The sequence below is a fragment of the Gobio gobio genome (genome assembly GCF_949357685.1).
Source record: "Gobio gobio genome assembly, chromosome: 6".
Lineage (NCBI taxonomy): Eukaryota > Metazoa > Chordata > Actinopteri > Cypriniformes > Gobionidae > Gobio > Gobio gobio.
This window is the reverse complement of record NC_137102.1, coordinates 37,784,226-37,810,565: the sequence shown is the minus strand read 5'-3', so window position 1 is coordinate 37,810,565 and position 26,340 is coordinate 37,784,226. Positions and strand designations below refer to the sequence as shown.

At 39.4% G+C, this 26,340-nt stretch overlaps 1 protein-coding gene across 2 annotated transcripts in view; it reads right to left on the bottom strand.

Moving 5' to 3' along the window:
* Positions 1-26,340, bottom strand: part of abcf3 (ATP-binding cassette, sub-family F (GCN20), member 3) — a 36,051-nt gene continuing 9,711 nt past the window's right edge. The window contains exons 3-21 of one of the 2 annotated variants that reach the window (XM_079819533.1): positions 24,018-24,094; positions 23,535-23,590; positions 23,289-23,386; positions 22,342-22,464; positions 18,500-18,766; positions 17,387-17,467; positions 17,152-17,211; positions 15,711-15,767; positions 15,505-15,527; positions 15,362-15,417; positions 14,986-15,186; positions 10,487-10,563; positions 10,359-10,403; positions 10,139-10,271; positions 5,393-5,481; positions 5,224-5,315; positions 4,664-4,796; positions 2,767-2,854; positions 1-1,560 (exon numbers count right to left, since the gene is read on the bottom strand). In XM_079819533.1, the coding sequence (XP_079675659.1) occupies positions 1,402-1,560; positions 2,767-2,854; positions 4,664-4,796; positions 5,224-5,315; positions 5,393-5,481; positions 10,139-10,271; positions 10,359-10,403; positions 10,487-10,563; positions 14,986-15,186; positions 15,362-15,417; positions 15,505-15,527; positions 15,711-15,767; positions 17,152-17,211; positions 17,387-17,467; positions 18,500-18,766; positions 22,342-22,464; positions 23,289-23,386; positions 23,535-23,590; positions 24,018-24,094 (1,915 nt within the window). In that variant the 3' untranslated portion in view covers positions 1-1,401. The remainder of the gene's footprint in view (positions 1,561-2,766; positions 2,855-4,663; positions 4,797-5,223; positions 5,316-5,392; positions 5,482-10,138; positions 10,272-10,358; positions 10,404-10,486; positions 10,564-14,985; positions 15,187-15,361; positions 15,418-15,504; positions 15,528-15,710; positions 15,768-17,151; positions 17,212-17,386; positions 17,468-18,499; positions 18,767-22,341; positions 22,465-23,288; positions 23,387-23,534; positions 23,591-24,017; positions 24,095-26,340) is intronic. The other variant, XM_079819534.1, reaches the window with a different exon arrangement.

Genomic DNA, 26,340 nt, shown 5'->3' with positions numbered 1-26,340 from the left:
GGGTGAACTATCCTTTTAATGCATGTTCAGATGTGCAAAATGTCAGATTAAAATCAATTTGAGGTAAATTACACACAACTACAGCATACACGTCAGTGAGTAAAACGGGCCATCTTCAACTTTATTTAATGTGTTAAGTGTGTCGACTATATTTAGTGCTCCTATTATGCTTTTTTGAATGACCTTTCATGTAGTGTGTAATAAAGGTGTTTGTGAATGTACAAAGGTCTGCAAAGTTTCAAAGATCAAAATGCAGATAAATGGAGTTAGTGTATACCAAAATAAAAGCGATTCTGAACTGCCTGAAACGAGTCTCGTCAGTAATTCCATTATCATTTCCTGTTCGAACCTACATTGGTTTGTGACTAATTTGTATAATGCCAGCCTATGGTCTTCATTGGCTGCCCCGCCCTCAAACACTGTAGTTGTAGCCGAGACTGGAAGTGTTTGATTTGTGTTGCCGACATGTAGAAAAAACAATCCACTTTGATGCGCTTTCAAAGGATCAGGACTTGTTCTGGAATTGATATGGTAAAACCGACACCATCGTTACTGTTCATATCACTGTGTATCAAGTGCTGATGAAGAAGAGCTGAAATTCAGATATGGTAATGGCCATTTCAATTCTGACACACTGTAAGCTATCGACCAATCACAACAGATTGGTCCATTTGACCAATCAGAGCAGAGTAGGCTCTCAAAAAAAGGCTGGGTTTAGAGAGAATGAATCCATTGCAGACACTGTGAGAAAAGAGATGATGCTGCAATGTATATTATGAGAATATCAAAGTGTTTTTTGACCTTGGATGCATGTAAACCTATTGTAGGAGAGTTATTAAACAAAATTAGGAGCATTTAAAATAATATAATAGGGGCACTTTAAAAGTTAGAAACTATCTCAGGAAGTATGATTGGTTTATATAAATAAATAGAACATTTGCCTAGTCAGTGAGAAGATACAAAATGCATTATTTTAAGCAAGTGAACTACATTTGATGGATCAGGTTATCAAATGAAGAAATACACTCAAATGAAACCATAAGTAATAGTGACCAGACACAAAATTAAAAATGTTGGAGAGTTATTTTTTTATTACTGTATTTTGAGTGATTTTTAAAAGCGGTATGGTGTATAACATCTGTTAGTGCATATGTCCACTTCGCCTTTCTTTATTCTTTAATATGTCGTTCTACATAAAAGTTCAGGAAGCGTCCAGCCATGAACCCGGGGAACGTGTCTGAGCCGCATGAGTTAGGGAGTTTGAATGGGTTTGAGAGAGAACATCCAACTGGAAAGTAAGAACATCCAACCTGCTGGCCACGAGACTATGGACGCTCTCATCAAATGGCAGTTTTGGTGTTTGTAATGCAGAGCAGGTAAACAGATGTCTCGAGGAGACCATCACAAGTATCCTTCCAGACGAAACTGTTCCTGTAAGATATCCTTGTACTCATCAAAGCCTCCGTCCACACGGTGCACTCGCCCGGCCTCACAAACCCAGAGCTCCTTACAGACTATCCGGATTAGACGCTCGTCGTGGGAAACCAGAACCACACCGCCCTGACAGAAAAACACACGTCAAGTTTCTGCAGACAACACTTAATTAGCTCCTGCTACTTCCTGCTGTTTTGTTTTACATCAAGTGATTACAATTACATAATAAAGCAGCTTTTGACAAATGCTGTAAACACCTCAGAACACATCGGGGGTCCGTTCTTCGTACCTCGCTTAATACATCTGAGATGATTTTACAGATCCCAGATCTTTTACTCGTGATAACTGATCTCTGGCTAATTTGGTTCTTCAAACTAATTTGCGGATTGGATTAAGTTATCTAAGATTACTGCACATTCCTGTGTTTCCTGAAGAGAGCAGATGTATCGATACTCAAAACCACAATCAGCAATGCAGCGATTGGCTGGCGTCAAGACAGCAACGTAATAACGTCATATAATTAAAAAAGCCACCTGGCAAAAAAAACTTGACAAATTAAACAAAAAAAACCCCACACAGCCAAACGACCAAACCAACATAAAAGTTATAATAGATAAATGTTTTTTTAATTTTTTTTAACATGATTCACAATTATTTATATTCACGATTTTATAGTATTTGTACATCCTTTGCATTTTTATTTCAATGTTGTACTTAGCAATTCATTTAATTTTTCATTAAATTTGAAGCACATTTGTTACGTGACAGTATTAAAGTTTCTTAAGGGTCAAGATCAAGTTATCTGCATCTCCTGCGCTACATCAAGCCAATCCCATAATATCTGTCATCACTGAAATTAATGCACGGCTCAGAGTAACTATACAGCATGTGTGTAAGACTGCAATAACATTATAAAGTAATTATTCTATCAAAAATAAATCTCTAAATCAAGTGGCTGTGTCTATAGTATTATACAAAACATTATAATATTATTTTCAAATACATTTTTATATTATTATTGCCCCTAGTTCAGTAAGGAACTCTTGTAATAAAGTAGCAGTGGTTGGGACAAATTTTAAGTATCAACGCCGCTTAAAAAGTTGCAATCTAATCCTGTTTACATGAAATAAACCTGCTTGCGAGCAGGTTTAAGCTTACAGACCTGTTGCTATGACAGCAAGTCTAGGATGAGCGTTGAAGAACCAAACAATCCAAGATCATGCCAAATCGTCAACAATCAAATCCGGCTAACTGAGTTAGCGAGGTACAAAGAACGGACCCTAGATCTGCTTGTTCAACATGGAGGACAACATTAGCAGATTCGGCACATACTTTGAAAATGTTGAGGGCTTTTGCCAAGGACTCAATCGTCTCCATGTCCAGATGATTTGTGGGTTCATCCAGAATGTAGAAGTTGGGGCTATAAAAGAAAGTCAGACTTGTTAAAATCTGAAAATGAGGGTCAGAATACAGTTGAGGCCAGAATTATTAGCCCCCTTGGTAAATATAAAATCAAAGATGGCTGTAAGATTAAATCTGCATTTTTTTATCCTTTTGATCTTTCATTTAAAAAATAAAAAAAAAACAGACCAGGGTAACTAGGAACATGAAATTGTCCAGCTATGACTTCTAAGGATCACAGATGGAGAATTGCAGAGATTAGTTGAGTCTTGGGGTCAGAAAGACTAAACAAATGATCAAACAACCCCTACATCACATGTTGTTTGGGAAAAATCCTCCTTGCTCATCCAAAAACAAAAACTCCAGCATATTGAGTTGTCAGACACGACTGGAACTTCAGACGGGACCTGGTTCTGTGGTCAGAAGAAACTAAAACAAAGAGCTTTTTGGCAGCAAACCCACCAGATGGCTTTGGTGCTAACAGGGATAAAAAGTGCCACATGCCTAGGGTTAAATAAACTACTGGATTTCTGAAATTTTTGCCCTATTTTGTTTGCTAGAGGTCCTGGACATCTTGTTCAGATACATGGCATCATGGATTCAGGCAAATACCAGCTTAAAAAAAAAATCTAAACTTCTGCTAGAAATCTTATAATGGGCCATGGTTGGATTTTCCACGCAAAAATGTGTCACTGAGCACAAAATTAAGCTTCTGCCATGACCATCCCAGTCCCCTGACCTGAAGAGAAGAGCTGGGAATTTGAGGGATCTGGAGAGATTCTGTATGAAGGAATGGTCTCTGATTTCCAAACTCAGCACTATAGAAGAAGACTCAGAGCGGTTAACTTGGTAAAAAGAGGTTGAAAGGTTGAAAAAGTATTAAATAAAAGGGTGCTAATTATGTCCAAAGTGTTTTGGAGAAAAACATTTATTTCATAATGTGATTTCCCCCCACATACAATTATTTTACTTCAATCAAAGGTTAGATTTTTGTGAATTTTCTGAATAAAAGATCAAAAGGATAAACAATGCAGATTTATTTTTACAGCCATCTTTGATCATATTTACCAAAGGGGCTAATAATTCTGAACTCAACTGGCATTAAGATGATCGGATCACAAGTAGATGATACAATTTTTTAGACCCTGTATACACCTGTATTTTGCGAGCTGGTCCACTTTTGACCACTTCCAGGAGGTAGTTGAAAACGCATCTGACCGGATTGCTTCTTAGTGTAAACGCTCATGTGGTCGAATGTGTTCAAACAGCCACTAAAGACCCCCTACTCTCCGCCTACTGACCTAATGCTTGAACATTATGAGAAGAGCGCTAGCCAGACGGAATTTAAACTTTGTCTAAACTTGTCCTAACTTAAAGTTTGTTCTGAAGATGAAAAACATACCAAGCACAATGTTCTCTCACCATTCCTGATTTCTAACACAAACTCACAGCCTTCGGCTGTCAGAACAGAAACGAAAGCTGCTGTTCTCCGTATGTTTTTGTTGTCTCCGGTCGCGTTCATATGTAAATTTTGTGAGCTTATTTCATTTATTAGATCAAGAGATCTGAAAAAACCCATACATTTACTCGCCCATAGACCCTCCCCTCGAAGAAATCAGGACAGAAGTGGTTGAAAGTGGACAAAAGAGACAGATTAAAACACCAGGTGTAAACAGGAATGTGTCTCCCTCATCTACTTGTGATTCGATCGACCAAAACACATCTTAATAGCAGTCGTAAACGGGGTCTGAGGGTCAGGTGTAAATGAGGGCTAGAGACAGGGTTATTGCAGGAGCAAAAACAAAGCCATGCGAGAGTAGAGTTTTACCAGGGCATGGTCATCTGAGCGAAAGCCACACGGCTCTTCTGTCCTCCTGACAGACTCGCCACCGGCCGCGTGGCCAGTTCCCCCGTGATGCCATACCGACCCAGCTGATGACGGTACTCTTCCTCTGTTTGACCTGATCACAGCAACACAGAGGAGACTTTTGAAAGTTCAGCTAAATGTACTTGATATTAGATTGTAAATTAAAGCATGAAACAAAAGAAGCATTATAAATTATTTTTGTAATATACAGAAAACACATCAAAACAGCATTCACCAAGTATTTAACTTCCATAATGTGGCATATTTCTTTGAGTTTTAATAAAGTCAAAGACAAAAAAAAACGTTTTTGTTCTAATATTGATTTCATGTTGACTGTGAAAATGCGGCTATCACACAGATGATGTGACACGAGTAACAAAGGCCTAGAAAAACTGCTCGACATTCTCAGAGTGGATATCTTCATTAAAGACACTTGAGCCATCAGAAGGGTCTCTGTAGGGGTCAGGGGTGTAATCCTGATGATTTTTGATGAGAATGTAAGTGCCAGTTTGAGTCAGTACCAGGAAATCTCTTCAGCAGCAGTTCTATTGAGCAGACATTGAGGTCCAGTTGATCCACGTGATGTTGACTGAAATAACCAATCTTCAAGTTTCTGTTCGAAAAGACACAAAAATGTGAGACAGAAAGACAGATGTGTTATAGTCTCTTCAGTGTCGCAGTGTAGCTCACCTGTGGGCGTATCTGACACCGTTGATAGGCGTCAACTCTCCCATTAGCAGCTTCAGTACAGTGGATTTACCCGCTCCATTCTCACCCACCTACAGAGACAAAGTCAATGAACGAATTAATGTGCTCTCTGTTAACTGATAAGAGTTACTAAAACATATACAAATATTGTTAGCGCTTTATTTTACAGGGTAACACATTTTAAGGTGATGTAGTTACATGGTACTACACGTACTTACTATAGTAATAACGGTAAATTATGCATAATTACAGGTAACACTAAACCAAACCTTAACCGTAACTCTAAAGTACATGTAGTTAATTAAATTTCACGCAGTTCTCTGAGTAAGTACAATGTAACTACGTCACCTTAAAATAAAGTGTAACCTTTTACAGTCCCGCATCTATTGTACATACTACGTACTAGGGATGAAACGATTACCGGTTTCACGATAAACCACGATAAAATGTAGTGACGGTTAGTAATATCGTATAAAATGTAATTATCATTAAAACCGCGTGTGATTATCACGATTTTAAAACTCGCGGTAAATCTTGTCCAGTCAGCGTCAGTCTGGCTGCAGCGCTGTTTTCTGAATGAGAAGAAATGGCAGAAGGCAGTGACAGCACCGGGAGATTTTTCAGATATCTAAAAGGACCAAATCTGAGGCGTTGTCATATTTTGGCTTTTACAAAAGTCCTGAGGGAAACTTAATCGAAGATGGTCACCCTGTCTGCAGAACATGCCAGAATAAAGTCGCTGTAATAGGGGAAACACTTCAAAACTACGAACGCAAGGCAAGTGGACTTTGACCTGAATACCAAAACTACGTCTGGGAAATAATAACGTGAAGCGAACGAACAAGTTCAGACAAGACTAGGGTGACATTTAAGGGATAATAATCAGGGTTTGCCATTAACAACCGCCATTTGCGGGTGTAAGTTAACGTTATTTCGGCTGCACACTAGCCACTCTGCTGTTGAACTTATTATAGTCTTCTCAAAATCCATCTGTTATAATCGCGTTGCGCATTATAACCACTCACACGTGTTTATATTGAGTTTATGAATGCAATGTCTCAATCAGAGGCGTTCAGATTATCCGGAATTTTGTTCAGAGCGCGCGCCGCTCTCACGCGCTGAAATCTACACTAAAAGCAGAGATGTGTGTGTGATGTACGCAAGAGATTCACTCATCATACAGTGGTTGACTGTTTTTATTCTATTTCAGCAGCGAAAATAGTTTCAAACAAACACAGCAGAACCACAGCGCGTCTGATGTGACTGGCATAAAGTTGGTGAATTTAGGGACCGTCTCTAAAGTTACACAACATTGGTAACGTTATACACGTTTGAAACTTTAATAGCATTTGAAGAGAATGAAAGTCATAAAACTGGCTGTAAAGTGATCATCTAGGTGTCAGGTATGATGCAGACATTTTGATATTTAATAAAATAAACTGTCAAATCATATGGAAATATGGATATGCATTATTTCACTAGGATACTGTTTGGGCTTTTACACAAAACATGCTAGATTTAAATGCATCATTGTTGAACACTGATGAGAATATTGCTTGAGAATATATTTACAGAGATAATATTAGAGATTATATTTACGATAAATTATTGTTATTTATGCGTTGATATTGACGACGGCCATTGTAAGGAAAAAAATCCCACAGAATCTTGCTTAAAAAAGTGCATAGAGCTGCTTTAGTTTGTTTGTTGATTTTCAAATATAAAACTTGAACAAAACCGTGATAATATTGATAACCGTGATAATTTGGGTCACTATAATCGTGATGTTAAATTTCCATACCGTTTCATCCCTACTACATACTTATTATAGTAATTACAACACAGGGATCCACACTGCAACCAAATGGTCAAATTTTGCATCCTTCTTTCTTGCCAGTGTGACTAAATTTCGTAATAGGACGCATTGGTGCCACCACCACATTGCCTGATAAGTGCTGCCACTTCTGTTGCTTATGAGAAACATCAAACGAAAGCGAAACAAAAGCGCGCTTCTCGTTTGATCTGCGCAGCGTGGACCGTTTATCAGCTAGGAGCAATAATACACAGCACAGCGAGCTCAGAACAGGTTTACACAAGGGCCAATCTCAATTATGCGTTACAACACAGGAGATCATGTGAGAAAGCGTTCAAATTTGCCACAAAATTAATAACAGCTGCAAGATCTAGTGGGAGGCGTTCAAATTCAGTGCAGAATTCTCTGTTAGAAACCATATCTGATCAAACAGGGCTGATGTGGAAACCAGGAGAAACATTGTGCCATGAACGAACAAGTTAAAGAAGGCTTTACAATCCACAAATCACCAACACTCACCATGGATTTAATGTAGTGACACTAACTGTAACCATGGTATTGTGGCGGAAATAGTGGAATATTTTTACATTATTCATCTCAGGGTTCATACAACATTTTGAGAGTGAAATTCGAGCACTTTTCAAGGGCTCCACACTTTTCCAGCTCCTCAAAGCTCTCAATATTATCCAATTTAAACATTATTTTTAATGTGATGATTTTTCACATTAGTTTTTTTTAAGTTTCATATTCACAGTAACGAATATGTGCTTTCTGTTAACTGATAGGAGTTACTATAACTAACCAGACCAAAAGGGGGAAAAAATCCTTTAAAATGAAGCATGGCGGCAACAGACAAATGTTGCATAACATATCCATTACATATATTTAAAGTACATAAACAACAGTATGATGGTTTAAAGCCATACTTTAGATTTCAAATGGATATTTTTTATTCAAACCTTTTAAAGGAAACTATTTCAGCATAGGTTTCGTGTTGACAATCAACTTGTTAAGTCTCTTGAATTAGTGACATTAATCAGGGACAATGACTTTAAATAAAATTAAATGAATACGTTTTCTTGGGGGGGGGGGAAACCCCAGCTAAATGTATATTTATAACCATCTAAGTTTTACTGTAAAAAAATAAATAAAAAAAAGAGGCTAAATTATAAAGAACGGTAATAGTGATCGCCTCAGAAAAAGACCAGTAAGCTCTGGAGTAGTGCTGGGCGGTAAACCGATTCATACCGAACACCGGTATTTATTTTTATTATACCACAATACCGGTGTATGTCGCTTAAACAATGTTTGGAACACGGCACAGCATGGAGCGCCGCGAGGAGTTTAAACAACGCTCACCATGTGGATCATAGATCAGATACAGACCGGAGTGATCGCGTTTAAGTTTTTTTTTATGGATATGTCATATACTCTAGTGCTCTAAACATGAACCGGCACAGTGGATGTGAAGCAGTGGATGTGAATAGTGTGAAGCTGCTTTGAATCAATTGGCATTGTAAAAAGCCCTATAAAAATAAAAGGTGACTTGACTTCACATATTTAACTTGACGTGCACATATTTAAATCACGTCGTCTTCAAATGAAATACATGTGCAAATAAGGACAATGATACAGCCGTACGTCTGATCATGAACGCGATGGCACGATGGATTATTCTAATACACAGAAGACAATGATGTAGACCGAAAATTAGAATTAAGAATTAAATAAGAATGGGCAAAAAAGTAACTATGTCTTTATTATTTCCGTGTTAAACTGACATGTGTAGTTTGTTCAGAGACTGTAGTGCTCTTAAATGTACTGAAAATATCATTAGACCTTCTAAATGTTATTCCGTGTTTCTCCCTCGTTTTGGCAGTTGGTTGTTATATAGGGTTAGATTTTTAAAATGCATCAAGGTGCTCTCAACGCTGTTTTTTTCTCTCTGTGGTCATATTTTAATATTTATGTGTCTGTAATGAGTGTGTTGCAGGTCTTGTGTTTTATTGGTTCTTGCCGTCTGCCCACAGCATCATTTTGTGGGGCCTTGCAAACCTGTATTAATTCTAGTGTGGAATTTTTCTACAATAAGGGCATTCTAAGTCAATCTACTGCAGTATTTCCTTTCTCAATCAGTAGAAAATGTGGTTACCACCCGGTCATGCATGGGGAAAAAAAAGCCCTATTTGGACATTAATTGTTTCTCACGTGGAAGTCTGTAAAAATGAATTTGCATGCCACCTCAGTGATTAAACGTGTTAAACATAATGCTGCTTGGTTATTTTAACATATATAATTGCTGCCGTAATAACGGCCCATTTCAAATGTTTACATGCTTTTCTCCTTTTTATTTTTCGAGCGCTGATGAAATATATTGCTCTTGTAAATACTTGCCAGCATTTCATTAATAAAAGTCCAGATCTTTAAAGTGCATCCAAATTACAGCGAAAGCGCAACCGTGCGGTGCTCTGCAGTGGTCAAAAATTATATAAACAGCTAATTTTTAAGTGATATATTCTTGAAAACACAGAGATGTGGATTTGGACGGCAATTAATTTACAACATGACCGTGGTATTTGTCAAAAAACTGTAGGTAATTCGACCGGGATTTTTACGCGGGTGGTGGGAGGCAATAAAATAACTAGCCCCTGTCAATGATGAAAATACCTTATGACCCCAAGAGAAACAATTACCGTCCGAATAGGGCAATATACTGCGAAACCGGTATAATTTTGAAAAATACAGTGAAATTAATTTTTAGTCATACCGCCCAGCACTAGTCTGGAGTTTGTTTGTAGATCGAGTTGTTTTAAGTTCACTCATGTAAATGCGCATAATCAAAATAATTACTACTCATTGAAATTATACGAGCAGAACATTCACACAACATCAGATCTTCTATTGCAAACACGTACGATGCAAATGCGAGACTCAAGATCAGCCGAGACGCTGAGACCGCTGAAGAGCCGCTGGTCGGGCGAGTAGCCGAACTCCACCTCGTCCAGCTGCAGGATCGGAGGAGACAGCTTCTCAAAGTTATCCGGAAAACTGTTGGGAGATCAGAACAAAACACGCATTGACTTCTGACAGGCGGTAATCTGCTACCCAAACACAGGAATCTGGAGCGACACTGACCGTAAGATGACTTCCGCCTCCTTCACGAGGGGCTTGAGTTCAGGCCTGTGACACACAGACAGATGGTGAGAGAGAGTGAGTGTGTGTTTGATTAGTGAGTAAACGTGAGCTGCTTGCGTCACACTTACAGTTTCTCCAGCAGCTTGAGTTTGCTCTGCACTTGAGCGGCTCTGTTGGCGTTATATCTGAAGCGGTCAATGAACACCTGACAGAAACACAACATTAACAGGAGTTTCAGCTGGCAGCTTTCTCAATGGATAATAAACTGTCAAATTTTTGTGAATTGAGAAAACATTGTGTAAAAAGTAATTTTGGCAAATCAGCGTCAGGCAATGAAAAACCGTCGTTGATCAACTAATACTCGCAATATTTGTAATTATAGCAGACACGAACAATGCATTGAGAAAATATTCACTTTTTATTTTGTTGTTGCAGCCATAATTCAAATAGAAATTACACTACTTCAATATATATGACTGAAGTGTGGAATCATTAAGATATTTTAATGGTTTTTGAAAGAAGTTTCTTCTGCTCAGCAAAGCTTCACTTTGACAACCTCCGTCGCCCCCCCAGACTGCCTGCTCCTGCCTCGTCGTCACGTCAGAACTTTAATATTGGTCACCTAAATGCGCGCTCAATCACAAACAAAACGGCCCTAATAAATGATCTCATCCTTGACAAAAAATGTAACTTGTTTTGTCTCTCAGAGACCTGGCAACAACCTGGTGATTGTATTAATTTGAATATGCTGACTCCCCCAGGCTACTGCTACATATCCAAACCCAGATCTGTAGGGAGAGGGGGCGGGTTGGCTGTAGTTTACCGCGCTGATCTAACTGTTAAAGAACTAAGGCCATTTGAAGTGACATCTTTTGAATACATTGCTGTAAAGGTTGTTTCTACCCTACCACTATTACTACTGCTAATCTACCGCCCCCCCAAACTGTCTGCAAATTTTTTGTCTGAACTGAATGAACTGCTCACTGTTATTTCATCTCTTTGTTCTGCTATGATTATGTTAGGGGATTTTAACATTCATGTGGATACTAATTGTTCTTACACCTCAGAGTTTAACTCTGTATTGGACTGTTTTAGTTTGACACAGCATGTGGACTTTCCTACTCACACCCATGGCCACACTCTGGATCTGCTCTGCTCTTCTGGTCTGAATGACATCTCTGTCTCTGGTTCCATTTCTGGTGTCTCTGATCATAAGCTCATTGAATGCTGTTTTCATATGATCATTCCTCCCCCCTCCTCTGAGAAAACAACTATCACAGGTCGTAACATCAGGTCAATTGACCACAGCATACTTGCTGCCGCTATACAGGCCTCGCCGCTGTTTGACCTAGACGAGCTCTCGTCCCCAGATAACCTGGTTGCCATGTACAATGGCACATTGACCAGCCTGCTTGATAGCTTAGCCCCTGTCAGGACTAGGCTTGTACCAGCAAACCGTAAATGCCCCTGGTTCACCCCAGAGCTCAGGCAAATAAAAGCCGCTGGCCGCCGTCTTGAACGGCTATATAAGAAAACTGGCCTTAAAATTCACTCCATGCTCTACACCGAACATACTCAGACATATAGGGATGCCCTCAATGCTGCCCGCTCAAACTATTACTCTTCTCTCATAACCTCCTCCATGTCCAGGCCAAAAACTCTATTCAGGACCGTAGACAAACTCCTCAAACCACTTGTCATTGCCTGTCCTAAGACCCCGGAGCAGTGCCAGGCCTTCTTACACTTCTTTGAAGATAAAATTAGCCAAATTTACCACTCCTTCAACTCCACTGCTATTACTCTCTCTTCTTCTCCACCATCTATGGGCCCTCAGCTCTCCCATTTCATCACTATTGACTCCCTCACTATCACTGACATCATTACTAAGTCAAATTCCTCATCATGTCAGCTTGACCCTGTCCCGACCCCTCTACTTAAGGCCTGTGCCACATTCCTATCTAAACCCATTACACTGATTGTAAATACCTGCCTCAACTCTGGTGTTGTGCCTGCTGCTCTCAAGACTGCTGCAGTTACACCCATTCTCAAAAAACCTGATTCCGACCCAACATCACTGTCAAACTACCGCCCTATCTCCAACCTACCCTTCTTGGCCAAGGTACTGGAAAGAGTGGTGGCGTCACAATTACACACCTTTCTTAACAACCACGACCTGTATGACCCTTTTCAATCAGGCTTCCGTTCATGTCACAGTACAGAGACTGCCCTACTACGCATAGTTAACGACCTCCTCCTGTCCGCTGACTCTGGTTCATTTAACATTCTCATCCTCCTTGACCTTAGTGCTGCTTTTGATACCATCAACCACAGTGTTCTAATCTCCCGTCTGTCTGCTATTGGTGTTTCTGGCACAGCCCTCAATTGGTTTCAGTCATACCTCACTAACAGAAAACAGTTTGTCACACTTGGTCCACATCAGTCTACCAAGTCTCCAGTCACTCGTGGTGTCCCCCAGGGTTCTGTTCTTGGGCCCCTCCTCTTTCTCATATACATCCTCCCTCTTGGCCAGATCATCCGCAGACACGGTCTAAATTTCCACTGCTATGCAGATGACATTCAACTCTATCTTACCACTACCTCTCCCTCTGACCCCCCACCACGCTCCCTCACTGACTGCCTTTCTGATTTAAAATCCTGGATGCAAAACAACTTTCTCAAACTCAATACAGATAAAACAGAAATTCTGCTGATTGGCCCCAAAAGCATGCTCTCCAAACCTCAAACTGTCTCTCTTAACATTGATGGTTCACTTTTCCACTCCACCCCGGTTGTCAAAAACCTTGGCATTCACCTTGATTCAACCCTCACCTTTGACCACCATATCAAATCACTCACTAAGACTGCCTTCTTTCACCTCCGCAACATTGCCCGCCTCCGCCCCTTCCTCTCTGTTAGTGATGCACAGACTTTGTCCACTCATTCATTATGTCCCGTCTAGATTACTGCAACTCACTCTTCCTTGGTCTCCCCTCTAAATCCCTTCAAAGATTACAATACATTCAAAACTCTGCAGCCAGGCTCCTCACCCATACCAAACGATCAGCACACATCACCCCCATTCTCCATCAACTTCATTGGCTACCAGTTCGGTCTCGGATTAAATACAAAGTACTACTACTCACTTTCAAAGCACTCCACAACCTTGCTCCCCCATACATCTGCGACCTCTTGACCCCTTATACTCCCTCCCGCTCACTCAGATCCTCTGATCAAAACCGCCTAGTCATCCCCCGTACCAGACTCTCCACTCTGGGTGGCAGGTCCTTTAGTGCCTTGGCCCCCAAATTCTGGAACTCCCTCCCCCAACCTCTTCGTGACTGTCCATCTCTTCCCCTCTTCAAAGCACATCTCAAGACCTTTTTGTTTAATGATCACTTCTCTTCTACACCCAACACATAGCTCCATACACAGCTTATTTTGTTGTATTGTTATTGCTATTATTTTGTTTGTCTGTTTGTTGCTATGCCTCCTTCTGCTATGTTAAGCGACCTTGGGTTTGAGAAAGGCGCTAAATAAAATAAACTTATTATAAACTTATTATTATTCATTTATTTGATAAAAAATGCAGTAAAAACAGTAATATTGTGAAACCTTGTTCTTATTTTATTACTTTTTTTTGTAAATTTAGTTCAAACTAATTGCAAACGATGCACAAATAAATAAAACAGAATAAAGAGACAAATTAAATAAACATGACTACGTTTTCAGGTGGGTCTAACACTATATTAATGTAAGAAATACAACAGAAGTGAAAGTAATCAAATGTAAAAGAACGCTGGATTGGTTTCATTGTAAAAATTAAATACAGAATAATGCTTACATTTAAAGTTACAAAAGTTATTCAGTCAAGAGCAGCGAGTGATTTTCTCTTGTCTTTTGTACTTTGCTGAACATGACAGACAGCAGCAGGAATATTAGGCTGCTGTCACTTTAAGAGCTTATGCATGGATCCAATGCACTTACACAACATGCGTTTTATTTTTTGTAAGCGCAATAAACCACAAAAAAGGTACTCAATTTGGTACTCGTGAGCTGTTTGAGAGGCGCGCTATATGTGCGTTCCACTTGTATAGATCAGTGGTGTGCAGGCTTTTGTTGTGAGCGAAAAACCTGCAGGAAACACACAAATTATGTGCAATAACTGCAACCCTGTGCCGAACTTCAGGCCCTGTAACACTATTCAACCGGAGAGAATGAGACAAGTGAGTGAGAGGAGGCGGTGCGTGTCAATTCACCGTCGGAGAGAAGAGATTGAGAACGAACAGCTGGTATCAGTGTATCGATACTGCAGGAAAGGTGTATTGGAACCTTTTCAGATACTTCAGTATAAATACATATCAAAATATAGATATTTTGACAACACTACTTACATAAAACATTTGAATGGTAGTGTATCATAGTTTGCACAAAAATATTTAGCAGAAAAACCTTTAACATTAATAATCACACTAAAACACTAATAAGCACTAAATAAGCTTTAAGGACCTGGGTGAAATTTATGATTTCACACAAGTGTATGCTCTCTGTCAGACTTCCTCCTCCTTTAGACATACAGTCTAGGTAAGGAAAATGATCTGCAGAGGAGTTGGTTGATCTGCTGTGATACCTGTATATGTTCTCTGTACTGAAACTGAGCTTCATATTCTCTCTGCTGGTTCTTCAGTCGGTCTTCTTTGGTCTTGATGAAGTTCTCATAATCGCCGCGGTAACTCTCCAGCCGCTGAGAGTGCAGGTGTATGATGTCCGTAACCACGGCATTCAAGAAGTTACGATCGTGAGACACCACAAGGATGGTGGACTGCCATGTCTAGGGTAAAAGACAGGTACAATTACGTCCAAAGCTTTTGTAGTTACTACAATCTTACCAGAGTTTAGCCATTAAAAAATGTTGTTCCATTAGTTTTCTTTTAGAACTGCTAAATGCAGAAATGTCAGCCATTAAAGCAAACTGTCGAACTATGTCTGTCTTAGAAGACACTTACTTGTAAATAGTTTTCCAGCCACAGAATGGCTCTAACGTCCAACATGTTTGTGGGCTCTGTATAGAAGTGATTAATATAAGATATGCATCAATATTTAACACAGAATATCAATATTACCACCATATGCAGTACATTTAACTCACCATCAAGTAACAAAAGATCAGGTCTGAAAAATAGCATCAGAAAAAACAATCATTATGATCACAAAGAAATTTGAATACTCTGATTAGTTAATCAAGCAACCTTATAAATTATTCTTAATTCATAAAATTATAATCTAGTTTAATAAATTCATTTGTAATATAGAATGCACCATCATATAATACTTAATTATGAATAATAAACTCACCGTGCAAACAGGGCTCTTGCTAAAGCTAACCTCATCCTCCAGCCTCCAGAAAACTCCCTACAGGAAACACACACATCAAGAACCACTGCAGCAATTAGGGCTGTAATCAACCAAAGAAAATCTTGGTCGACTGAAGTCCTGAAATTTTCGACTAAAAATCGACTAAAAATGACGTTAGGAAAAAAAAGTTAAATTAATTAGCTGCGCACTGTGCGCAGTACTTGGTAGCCTTGTTGTCTGCATAAATTAATTATAAATAAACATAAAAAACTAGTAGGCTATTTGCAGTATATTAAATCGTTTTTGAGCTGATTATTTTGCACTGAAATGAGTCTGACACACGAGTCTGTCGGCTCTGACAGCGTCGCATCAAGTGCACCTGCGCAATATCATAGCCAATGACTTCCCAAAATATAGTACTATTGTCAACTAGATATCATCACAAGAACTTTTGAGGAATATGCAACATAATTTAGACAATTGTTTTTGTCATATGTATTATAATAACTGACAGACAGTATAATTTCAGCCGCTCTGTGCAGCTCGAACGTAGGAGCTCAGCTGAGCGGCTGAGACACGAATAGACTATTAACTTAAAGCTTTTACTCTTAAACACAAAAGGCACGTCCACTTTAATAAAAAAGGAATATTTATTAAACAAGCCAGATCAAGAACAGAAAAAACGCTCACAATTAAATAAATAATATAAGTTACAGAAAACTAGCCTTCTTCAATCTGTCTCTCTTCTCCAGTGGGTTGGGCTAATCCAAAAGTGAAAACAATGGGGGTGTTCTGAAGGCAGACTCATACCTGTGAAACAGGGGTGCTCTGAAAACACCCCCATTAGCAATTAGTGTTTTCCACCTGTTGAAATGAACGCGGCGCGGCAAAACTGATGAAATGAACGCGGCAAAACGGACAGTACAGATCCACTTTTGCGGCACGACTGAAGCGCGGTGTTGTGACGCTTCCCCTCATGTGTATGTTGATGGGCGTTCCTCAAGTTTACCGCTATGGGTGTGCGTTTGAGCCAGCGGGAATGAAAAACAAAGGACCGGCGAGAGACTTCTCTTCGCCAGTTGGTTGGGCCAATCCAAAAGAAGTGAAAACAATGGGGGTGTTCTGAAGGCAGACTGATACCTGTGAAACAGGGGTGCTCTGAAAACACCCCCATTAGCAATTAGTGCTTTCCACCTGATGAAATGAACGCGGCGCAGCAAAACTGATGAAATGAACGCGGCAAAAACTAATGAAATGAACGCTGGAAAAAATCGACCAATCAAAATTTTGGTCGAGCCAGAACGTATCGACCAATAATCGACTAATCGACTGGGAGATTACAGCCCTAGCAGCAATTTATAAATCAACACATATTCACTTATAAAAAGAGAAGATTTATAAGAGAAAAACAACAGCCATCATTGCATGGCTATATACTCACTTGGTTGTTTGCTGTTGCATTTTAGGTGAAAAGCCTAAACCAGCAAGGATGACTGATGCTCTGAAAGAGTGTGGGAGGGAGGGAAAAAAGCATCACATGACCTTTTCATCAGACTGTTTGACTATGCTTGCATGTCCCTAGTCTGATCTCCAAATACATACAAATGATGTGTAAAATGATCTCTAAACATGAATTCCAATTTATTTGATTAACATGCAAGTCATTTTCCACTCACCTGGCAGGTGCTTTATCAGCTTCAATTTCTTCCAGTTTAGCATAAATTTCAGAAAGACGGACACTTTCCAACCCCTCGGCACTAAAAGATTGAATAAAAGACACAGAAAAAGGAGTTTTAGCTAAAAGTAGAATATATTAAAGAGGACCCTTTTACAAAGTCTGTTTGTTTTTGGGCTCTACTAGAATTTTGCACATATTTACAGCTCCGTCAGTAACGCTCTGTTTAGTTCCTGTCTCTATGAAGCCCCTCCTTCTGAAGGGCACAATGTGCTCTGATTGGTCTGCTGGAGCAGTGTGTTGTGATTGGTCAAGCTCTTCCAGCGGGTTTGGGAAATGCCCCACCCCTTACCATAACCACTAGTTTCAACACACTACTGACTAACTCAACCAAGCTCCGCCCTTTTATTCTGTGTGTGAATTATTTAAATGAGGAATATGTTTACGTGTTGGTTCCCGGAAGAAAACTCAAGACTGTTTTGTAACATTATAATCTGCAGTTGAAAAGGGTCAGGTGATATACTTTACAAATCTTTTACGCAGTGTTTGAATACCAAAAAGGTAAAAATCGCAAATAATTTGCAAATCAAATTTGGTAGAGAAAAATTTCTTATTTAATGAACGGTTTTCAGTCACATTTGTACTTGTGCTATTCAGGACAAAAACAGCACACGTGTGATTTTGCTTAACTATATCATATGACACAAATATGAGACGACAATCTCATACGGAGGCATTTTTTGGCAATTTTAAAGGCATATAACTGCATCCCATAGGCTTCATCACGCAGGGAGTTGTTGCCCAGCTTCGTGTTAGTCACCAATCAACTTTATGAAACTATGAAATGTCCGTCACTTTATGAAATGCAAGATGAACGACGTAGGTCTAGGGATGGCAGGCGCATTAATAATTTGAAAATATTTTTTTTCCCACAACTAATTAAATTAAATGAACATGTTAAATCAACAGCCCTAGTTTATACGTAAAATAACTCAAGCTGCTGCCAAACTGAGGTTACAGAATATAGGATTAAAACAGCACAGCGTCCAGCACATGGCACTATATGACACAAACACACAACAACATATTTAATTGGTCAATGTAGTTGACGTACGTTCCGTTGGCGATGTGTGCGTTGAGTGTACGCTCTTCCTTCAGCAGCGCCTCTCGAACGGTGTCACTCTCTAGAACGCTCTGTAGAGCCATGGTGTCGTCTCCAGCCACTTCCTGCTCCACGTGCAGAATGGAAATGTGCAATGGGACGCGTAGGCTCCGACTCGCCAACATCTTCAACAGAGTGGTCTTACCGAGTCCGTTACGACCAATGAGACCGTAGCGCCTGCCAGTGGCCAGAGACAGTTCAGCACCCTGCAGCAGACACCTGCACAAGGGAAAAACATAACTTGTGTTTAAACACACAACAAATGCATTTCTATTAAAAAAGTTGTTAAAGCAATAAGGCACAAAAAGGGCCATGCAGACATTTTTCAAAGTGTGAGGGTTGTCTAATGCGAGAGTAAAGGCCCCAATATACTCACGGGGAAGCTCTTTTAAAACAAAGTTTGAAATACATGAGCAGCGATATACTGTTAGAAAACATCCGACGACGCCCATACTGCTGAGTGCGGTGTTTAGATGAATATGGAAATATGTGCCATGCTCTTCACTCTCAATAACAAAATAAACACTCAACAAAATTGAGAAAACAGCGAGCATTTTAATAAAGCATAAATAAAGCCCCTGATCATAGCAATGTGGATATGTTTGCACGAGCTCAGCAATTCTAAAGCAGCTCCACAGGTGTGTTCATGTTTTCACTCGTGGACGTCTGACCTCGACCGACTCAACAGGAAGATTTCCTGTGAAAGAAGGCGGAGCCTCCGCGCACATCTACATATTACGTAATCGCCACAGACCAACAGCAGTACAAACGGCAGTACCTGCCTTAGTGAATTTTTCCTGAAAGTTCGCTTTGGCAACAGTTTCAAACTCTTGATTTTGCCTGATTTTGTTCGAAATTATGTCACATCAGTTCTTTCTTCGATTTTGCTTGAAAAATCGAACATTGAAGATTAAAAATGTCCCAAGCACAATGTTCTCTCCAATCCTGATTTCTAACATACACTCGTAGCGCTCGGCTGGTCTTGCGGCTGTCAGAGCAGAAACTAAGGCCACCAAAGCGTTTTTTTCACGCAGCTGGCTGACGTATTCAATTGTTTTCAAAGGGAGCGCCACGTTTTTTGAACGGCATGAGCGTAACGAGACGCTAAGCGAGTATTGCACGCTCAAGCGCTGAGCGTTCAGCGTTTTTTACTGGTCGCCGAGAGTTGAAGAATGTTCAACTTTGAGTAAAACGCAGCGCTCATCACGGTCACTTTTCACCCAGGCTTTCCTGTAGCTCAAACAGTAGAGCATGGCGCTAGCAACGCCAAGGTCATGGGTTCGATTCCCAGAGAAAGCAAGAACTGACAAAATGTAAAAATGTGTACCTTGAATGCAATGCAAGTCGCTTTGGATAAAAGCGTCTGCCAAATGCATAAATGTAAATGTCCAATCAGAGTGGAGGAGGGGCGGGACAAATAGAACACCAACCAACCGCCACATTCTGCTTGTACTGTACAACGTCAACAGATGACAACAAGCAGTATAATAATGGAACAAAATAATTTAAAACAAGAGCCAGAGCAAATACTTTACATTGCATCAGCATCTTTACATAGAATCAATACAGAAAAAAACTCTGTAAAATGAGATACTAGTCACACTTCCACAGATATTCCGTATCATAACAAACAAAGAGTCTCAACTGCAAAAAAACGCTGCGCCGCCAAAACGCTCTCAAGCACCCACAGCGAGATGTTTTCAGCAGAGCGCCTAGCGTTTCCAGCCGGCTAAAAACGCTTTGATGGACACGCGGCCTAAAGGTGCTGCTATCTGTTTGTTTTTCTGACGTATGTAAATTAGATTGAGAGATCTGAAAAGCCCATACATATTAGTGTTAGACCGATATATCAGCCAGCCGATATATCGGGCCGATATTTGCGATTTTTACGTGTAACGGCATCGGCCGATACAAGGCTGCTGCGTTCGCCCATATTTTTTCCCCGGCATTATTTACAGACAGGCATCCACAGGCAGCTCTGTGTTGCTGGAGACGCTGCAGTTCATGCACTGCCCCTCCCCCACTAGCAGTGCTGGGGAATTAAGTTTTAAACTTTCTCGCGCATATTAATCAAAATCAATTGAGAATTGACACGATGGTAAAAGGTCGGAAGACCAAAGTTTCACAGAGCATTGGGAGATTTTTTCCTGAATTACCGCTGGTGTTGCTCTACAAGAGATTAAGTTAAGTACACCGAAGGCTTAAATTACTAGGTTGTAAATAGTTTTAAAATTAAGTATAGTACAGTAGGTGTGCACTTTATTATGCTGCTTGCTTGTTGCTACTGTGTGCAATAGTGTAATTATTTTATTTATGCTTAAATATTTATTTTCACCACTGAACTCTTTTTCTTTTCTTGTTCTACCTCACCTGTTTTTGCTATTTGTTAAATATTATTTTGTTTTTTTTTGTTCAATAAATGTTCCTTTTTTAAAAATTGAGACTTGTAAAATTATCATCATGATCATTGTGTCCTTTTTATGATGTAAATTTAGGGAGCAAAAGCAGTATCGGCTCCAAATATCGGCTCAAGAAAATCGTCAGCCTGTATCGGTCATCGGCTAAGGCTGATGAAAAAAAAAAATCGGTATCGGCATCGGTCGATCCCTAATACGTATACCCGCCTATAGACCCTTCCCCTTGAAGAAATCAGGACAGAAGTGGACCAAAGAGATAGATTAAAACACCAACGGAAATGTAAACGGAAATGTGTCTCCCTCGTCTACTTGTGATACGATCGATCAAAACGCACGTTTTCAAAACACTTACTCATGTGCAATAGCATGTGGGTGCTGATACTGTTTCCTATGCAATGATGTTAGCCAATCATAACAGTGGGCATTTACTAACAAACATTAAAGGACCACGCCTTAAAAACAGGTTATTTTAGACAGAGGGGCAGAATGAGGGTTGACAATAATCCTTTTTCCGCATATATATTTGTTTTTTTGTGCACTATTTTTTTATTAACATTATAAGTGAACCTCAAGGAACATATTTTTTTTTAAAAATCCGTCAAGACCCCTTTAAGTCATATTGTTGAGTTGTGAATGTCGGTTTGCAGTCCGAATGGATGTGATGAGATCAACAGACAGTGTCCTACAAACTAATTTAATATCATCCAATATGGTCCCAATATATTAGTTAGTCTGTTAAAGGAAATGTATGTAAGATTGTGGCCAAAACTGGTACTGCAATCACTTTCAAATTACTGTAGAGCGGTGTATCCCCTCTCCCCCTCCCCCTGACTCGAGGTTGCCAGATAGGCTGCAGAATCCAGCAGGAATGTAGGCTGCTACAAGGAGCTTCCAATGGCAAGTGACGAGTCCTACACAGGAAGTTTTTTTTTTCATTGTCACAACGTTTTTCTGATTCATAACGAGGTCTTTTAGATTTCGTAAAGTTTTATTTTTTATCCAAAAGGTTTGTAGCTCAACATAACATAACATCAGTTGAGGGCTGCAACTTCACTTTTAAAATGACAATATCCTGGCTGGACAACTGTTGTCAGTGATATAAGTATTTGAAATTAACATGATTTCTTAATGTCTAGTGACATATCAGGGCCATTTTATGATTAATTGAAATACATTTCTTACATACAGTTCCTTTAAATCTTCACTGAATTAACTCACTGTTTCCATCAGAGCAGTTACTGTGTGCTTAAGGTTACATCCATTTGTAAATATGTAGTTAACAAATATCTCAAACTTTTTAGAAGCATAATATTTTATATTTTAATAGTTTTGGTCGTTTAGATACCAGTGTTTCTGTTAAATCAAGTGATTTCTCACCTCTCCCCAAAAGACACGTCAAAATTCTCAATGCGGATGTCATAACTCCGATTCTTCCCAGATGAGTCGACACGATTTTCCTTCTTACTGCTTGCCTGACTGGCTGAGGCCTCCTCCAAAACCCTGGAAAACACGTTCATAAACAGAACAACAGTCATTCACTGATCTCAATGAAAGGGTTTTATCATTAGTGCACTTTTTGCATGAAGTTCATTTGAACATTATGGCCCAATCCCAATTCTATTTTATACCCCTTTGCCTTCCCCTACCCCTACCCCTACCCGTTCCCCTTGCCCCTTGAAACAGAGTGCCAAGGCGTAGGGGTGAAAATATTCCCCTAAGAAATGGGACACCACTACTATACCATTACACGTCATCACACTTCATCATACCCCGTTTCTTTTATTAGAGTCCTGTGACATTTAACCAGTATGAACAGCAATGAAGTGCATAGGCTATATCTAACAGAAAAAAGGCGCGAGCACGTTTAACAAATTACTCACTCAGAACAGAGTTTTGCGCTGTATTTGGACTTAATAAAACAGCGCTCGTTTTCAGTTCAAAAACATATGAGCCAGAGTTTCCTAAGATGATACAGAATGATACAGAACATACAAGACTAGTGAAGCCACTTTTCCATAGGGCCAAACTGTTCTCTTTGTTTATTAACCTTTCCATTCCGTGCTGATCCGAGCCGGCCAGTACAGATATGGTTTCGTTATCTACTGTGGTGCTGACCCTTCCCCTTACCCCTACCACTCCAGCCAAAAGAGAATCGAGACACCCCTACCCCTTCACGTGAAGCGAAGGGGTAGGGGAAAGGGCTAAGGGGTAGAAATGGGATTGGGCCTAAATCATGTCCATCTTAAAACTGGGAGAAAAACAGCTCATAATTCCAACAGTCAAGGACAGAAACTGGTCTATCCCAGCGATGAAGCAGAACTCACAGTGGAGATGATGTTTTCTGTGAGTCCTTCTCATTCCTGCGCTCATGTTTGGCTTTCAGTTTGGCTTCTGCTTTCTCTAGTTTCTTTGCATTCACAGTCTAACATGAACAGAAGAGATTAATAAAGTTACATTTTACCAGAAGTAAAATATCTCACAGTTGATGGTGCTGAACATATACAAAACATAATTTCAACATCTTGTTACTCAAGTTTGACAGTTTGTATAGGCAGATGAGATGATCTTACTGTACTTGGATTCCTCTTCATCATCCAGATGCCATGAACATCATTAACAGATGTCGCTGAAAGAGCAGAAACATTTGAGACACTCTTTTGATATTAAACTGGACTAGACTAGGGCTGTCACTAACGATTATTTTAGTAATCTGATGTTTATTTTAACAATTAATTAGATTTGTTTTGTGGTAATAAAGACAGACCCAAGCAAACAATGTATATATTTAAGATGTATACTTGCATGCATATATGCATATATATATATATATATATATATACACATAATAATTATGCACAGTAAACAGTACTGTTTTTAGAAACCTTTTTTTTATAAATGGGCCTAAGAGGAAATTATAAAATAATATTAGTTTTATTAAGCATTACCCTTTTTGCCAAAACTGGAATCCATCACCTGCATGCTTTTATGTCATCTAGGTGTTGTCTATCACCACTGCGAGTGTAAAAAATGAAGTTGAAATAAATCACACTCACCTGCGTCAGCAGACACCTGTGATAACTGCACTGGAGCCTCTAGCAGCACCTGCTGCTGACCAGAGTCACACTTACTCCTGACAACAACAAACACAATCATGGATTTTACGTGGTTTGCTTATCCGTCAACAGAAATTTAATAAAAAGGTGCTTTGATCTTTAAGGGTGATCAATGTCACATCAAAGACACGCAGAACAAAAAAGCAGGCACATCATGTCATCCATCAAGTGATTTACTGACTAAATGAATTTAGCATGCATCCATTATATTTTTTTATCATTTTCTATTTGCTGAAGTCTTAAATGTGCACACGCAGATTGACAGCTAATTTTTAAAGGTGACATTGGATTCAATTTTCACTTTTGTAGCTTTTTTTGCATTTGCGTTTCTGCCAGAAAAGCTGAAAAAGAAAACATGCAGCCAGTTTGTTATAAACTGTCTGAGTTTGAAAATGTGTCATCCAGTGTCCTGTTTCAATTTGGTGCTGGTTTTGACACAACTAGCTATTTATTTGAATATGACTGCCTCTGAGCAACATACGGAGTCCGACCTCTTCCCACCCCGCTTTGTACACAGATAGCGAAGCGGCTAACGAAGGTGCCTTTCGTTTTACTACGTTTAAACAATAAGGCGATCCTGGCATGCAACCTGCTCTGTGTTCGGATCACAGGTGTCCTTACACAGAATCCCAGCTTTAGAAGAAACAAAAGCAAAATGGCTTGATTTTATTCATGAAGGTAATGCCCCAGACAGAGTGGGCAGGAACTTGCTTGTGTGTGCAAAGCATTTTTCGCCTGACTGTTTTTCAAACCTCGGGCAATACGAAGCTAGACTCACATCGAAGTTGCATTTAAAGGATGGAGCTGTACCTACAATTCGTACCGAGCCGAGCAGCTCCCTCGCGGGGGGTACTTTCTGTATTTTGCCTTGTTTTTAATTAGGGCTGCACGATATGAGGAAAAGCTGCGATGTGCGATAACATTGTTTAATATTGCGATGACGATATGACTTGCGATAAATATTCAAATGTGAATGTTAGCTATACTGTTCCCATGTCTCAGTGCTTTAATAGGTCGTGTTCAGTGTTGGGCAGTAAAGGAATACATGTACCGGCATTACGTATTCAGAATACATATTATGAGTAACTGTATTCCGTTACAGTTACAATTTAAATACTTGATATTTAGAATACAGTTACATTGATGAAATCAATGGATAACATTAACCATACCTCTGTTTCATGAGTTTATTTACTCTCTAAATAAATTAAGGCAACTCAATGCATTTCTCAGAACGCCCCAATATGAAAACGAAAAAATGCACAGTTTGCGTGATCAGTCACAATGGAGTCAGAGATGAGCAGCGGGAGCTAGAGGTAGAGATGGAGCCAGAACAACAGAGCCAGGGCAAGAAATCGTTTCTATCTTGGAAATTCAAACAGCATTTCATATTAAAGAAAGAGAAGGGAGAACGAAATACAACACGGCAGTGCAACTGTGCAGTGCCGCGGTGGTTGGGGTGGCGGCTATACACGCACGCACGCCTATATATTTTTTTTATATAGCCTATATTATATATATATAAATTCGTTATATATTCATTAAATATATTATTCATTTATATTTTTTATTTTCAAAATGTAGACTATTTAATTGAGATTGACATGTATATATAGTCTACCTCAATTAAATAGCCTACATTTTGAAAAAAAAAAAATATATATATATATATACACAGGGTATATACAGAACTTCTTAAGTTGAATTTAATACCTTTTACTACCTTTTTTAATACCTTCAAAATATTTTTTAATACCAGCGCGACTTCAAGCTGCAACTATAGTAGCGTAAATGAAATATCTTTCCAAATGGAATAACATATTGCATTACAATGTAACGAGGTCATTATAACTTAACATCAACTGCCCACAGAGATGAGAATAGAAATAAAGACAGAAGAGGAAGGAGACATCTTCTTCATAGTTCATGCAGTGTACAGAGGGAAACGAGAGCAATTTTCACGGCGCAATATAGATTTTTTTTCTTTTTCGTTATAAATCATGAAGGCGAGTCAGTGGAAATCACACAAAAACGCAATGTGCGCGAGAGTCGGTGAAGTCTCAAACCTGGTCAATTATTCACTACTGAAAGTGAACGTAAAATCTGACAAGCTTTCGGCGCATATTCTCACAGAGGCAAGAGATATCTCTTTATTTATATAAATCTGCTTTAAAAGGTCCCATGGCATGAAATTTTCATTTTATGAGGTATTTCAACATTAATTTGAGTTCCCCTAGCCTGAATATTGTCCCCAAGTGGATAG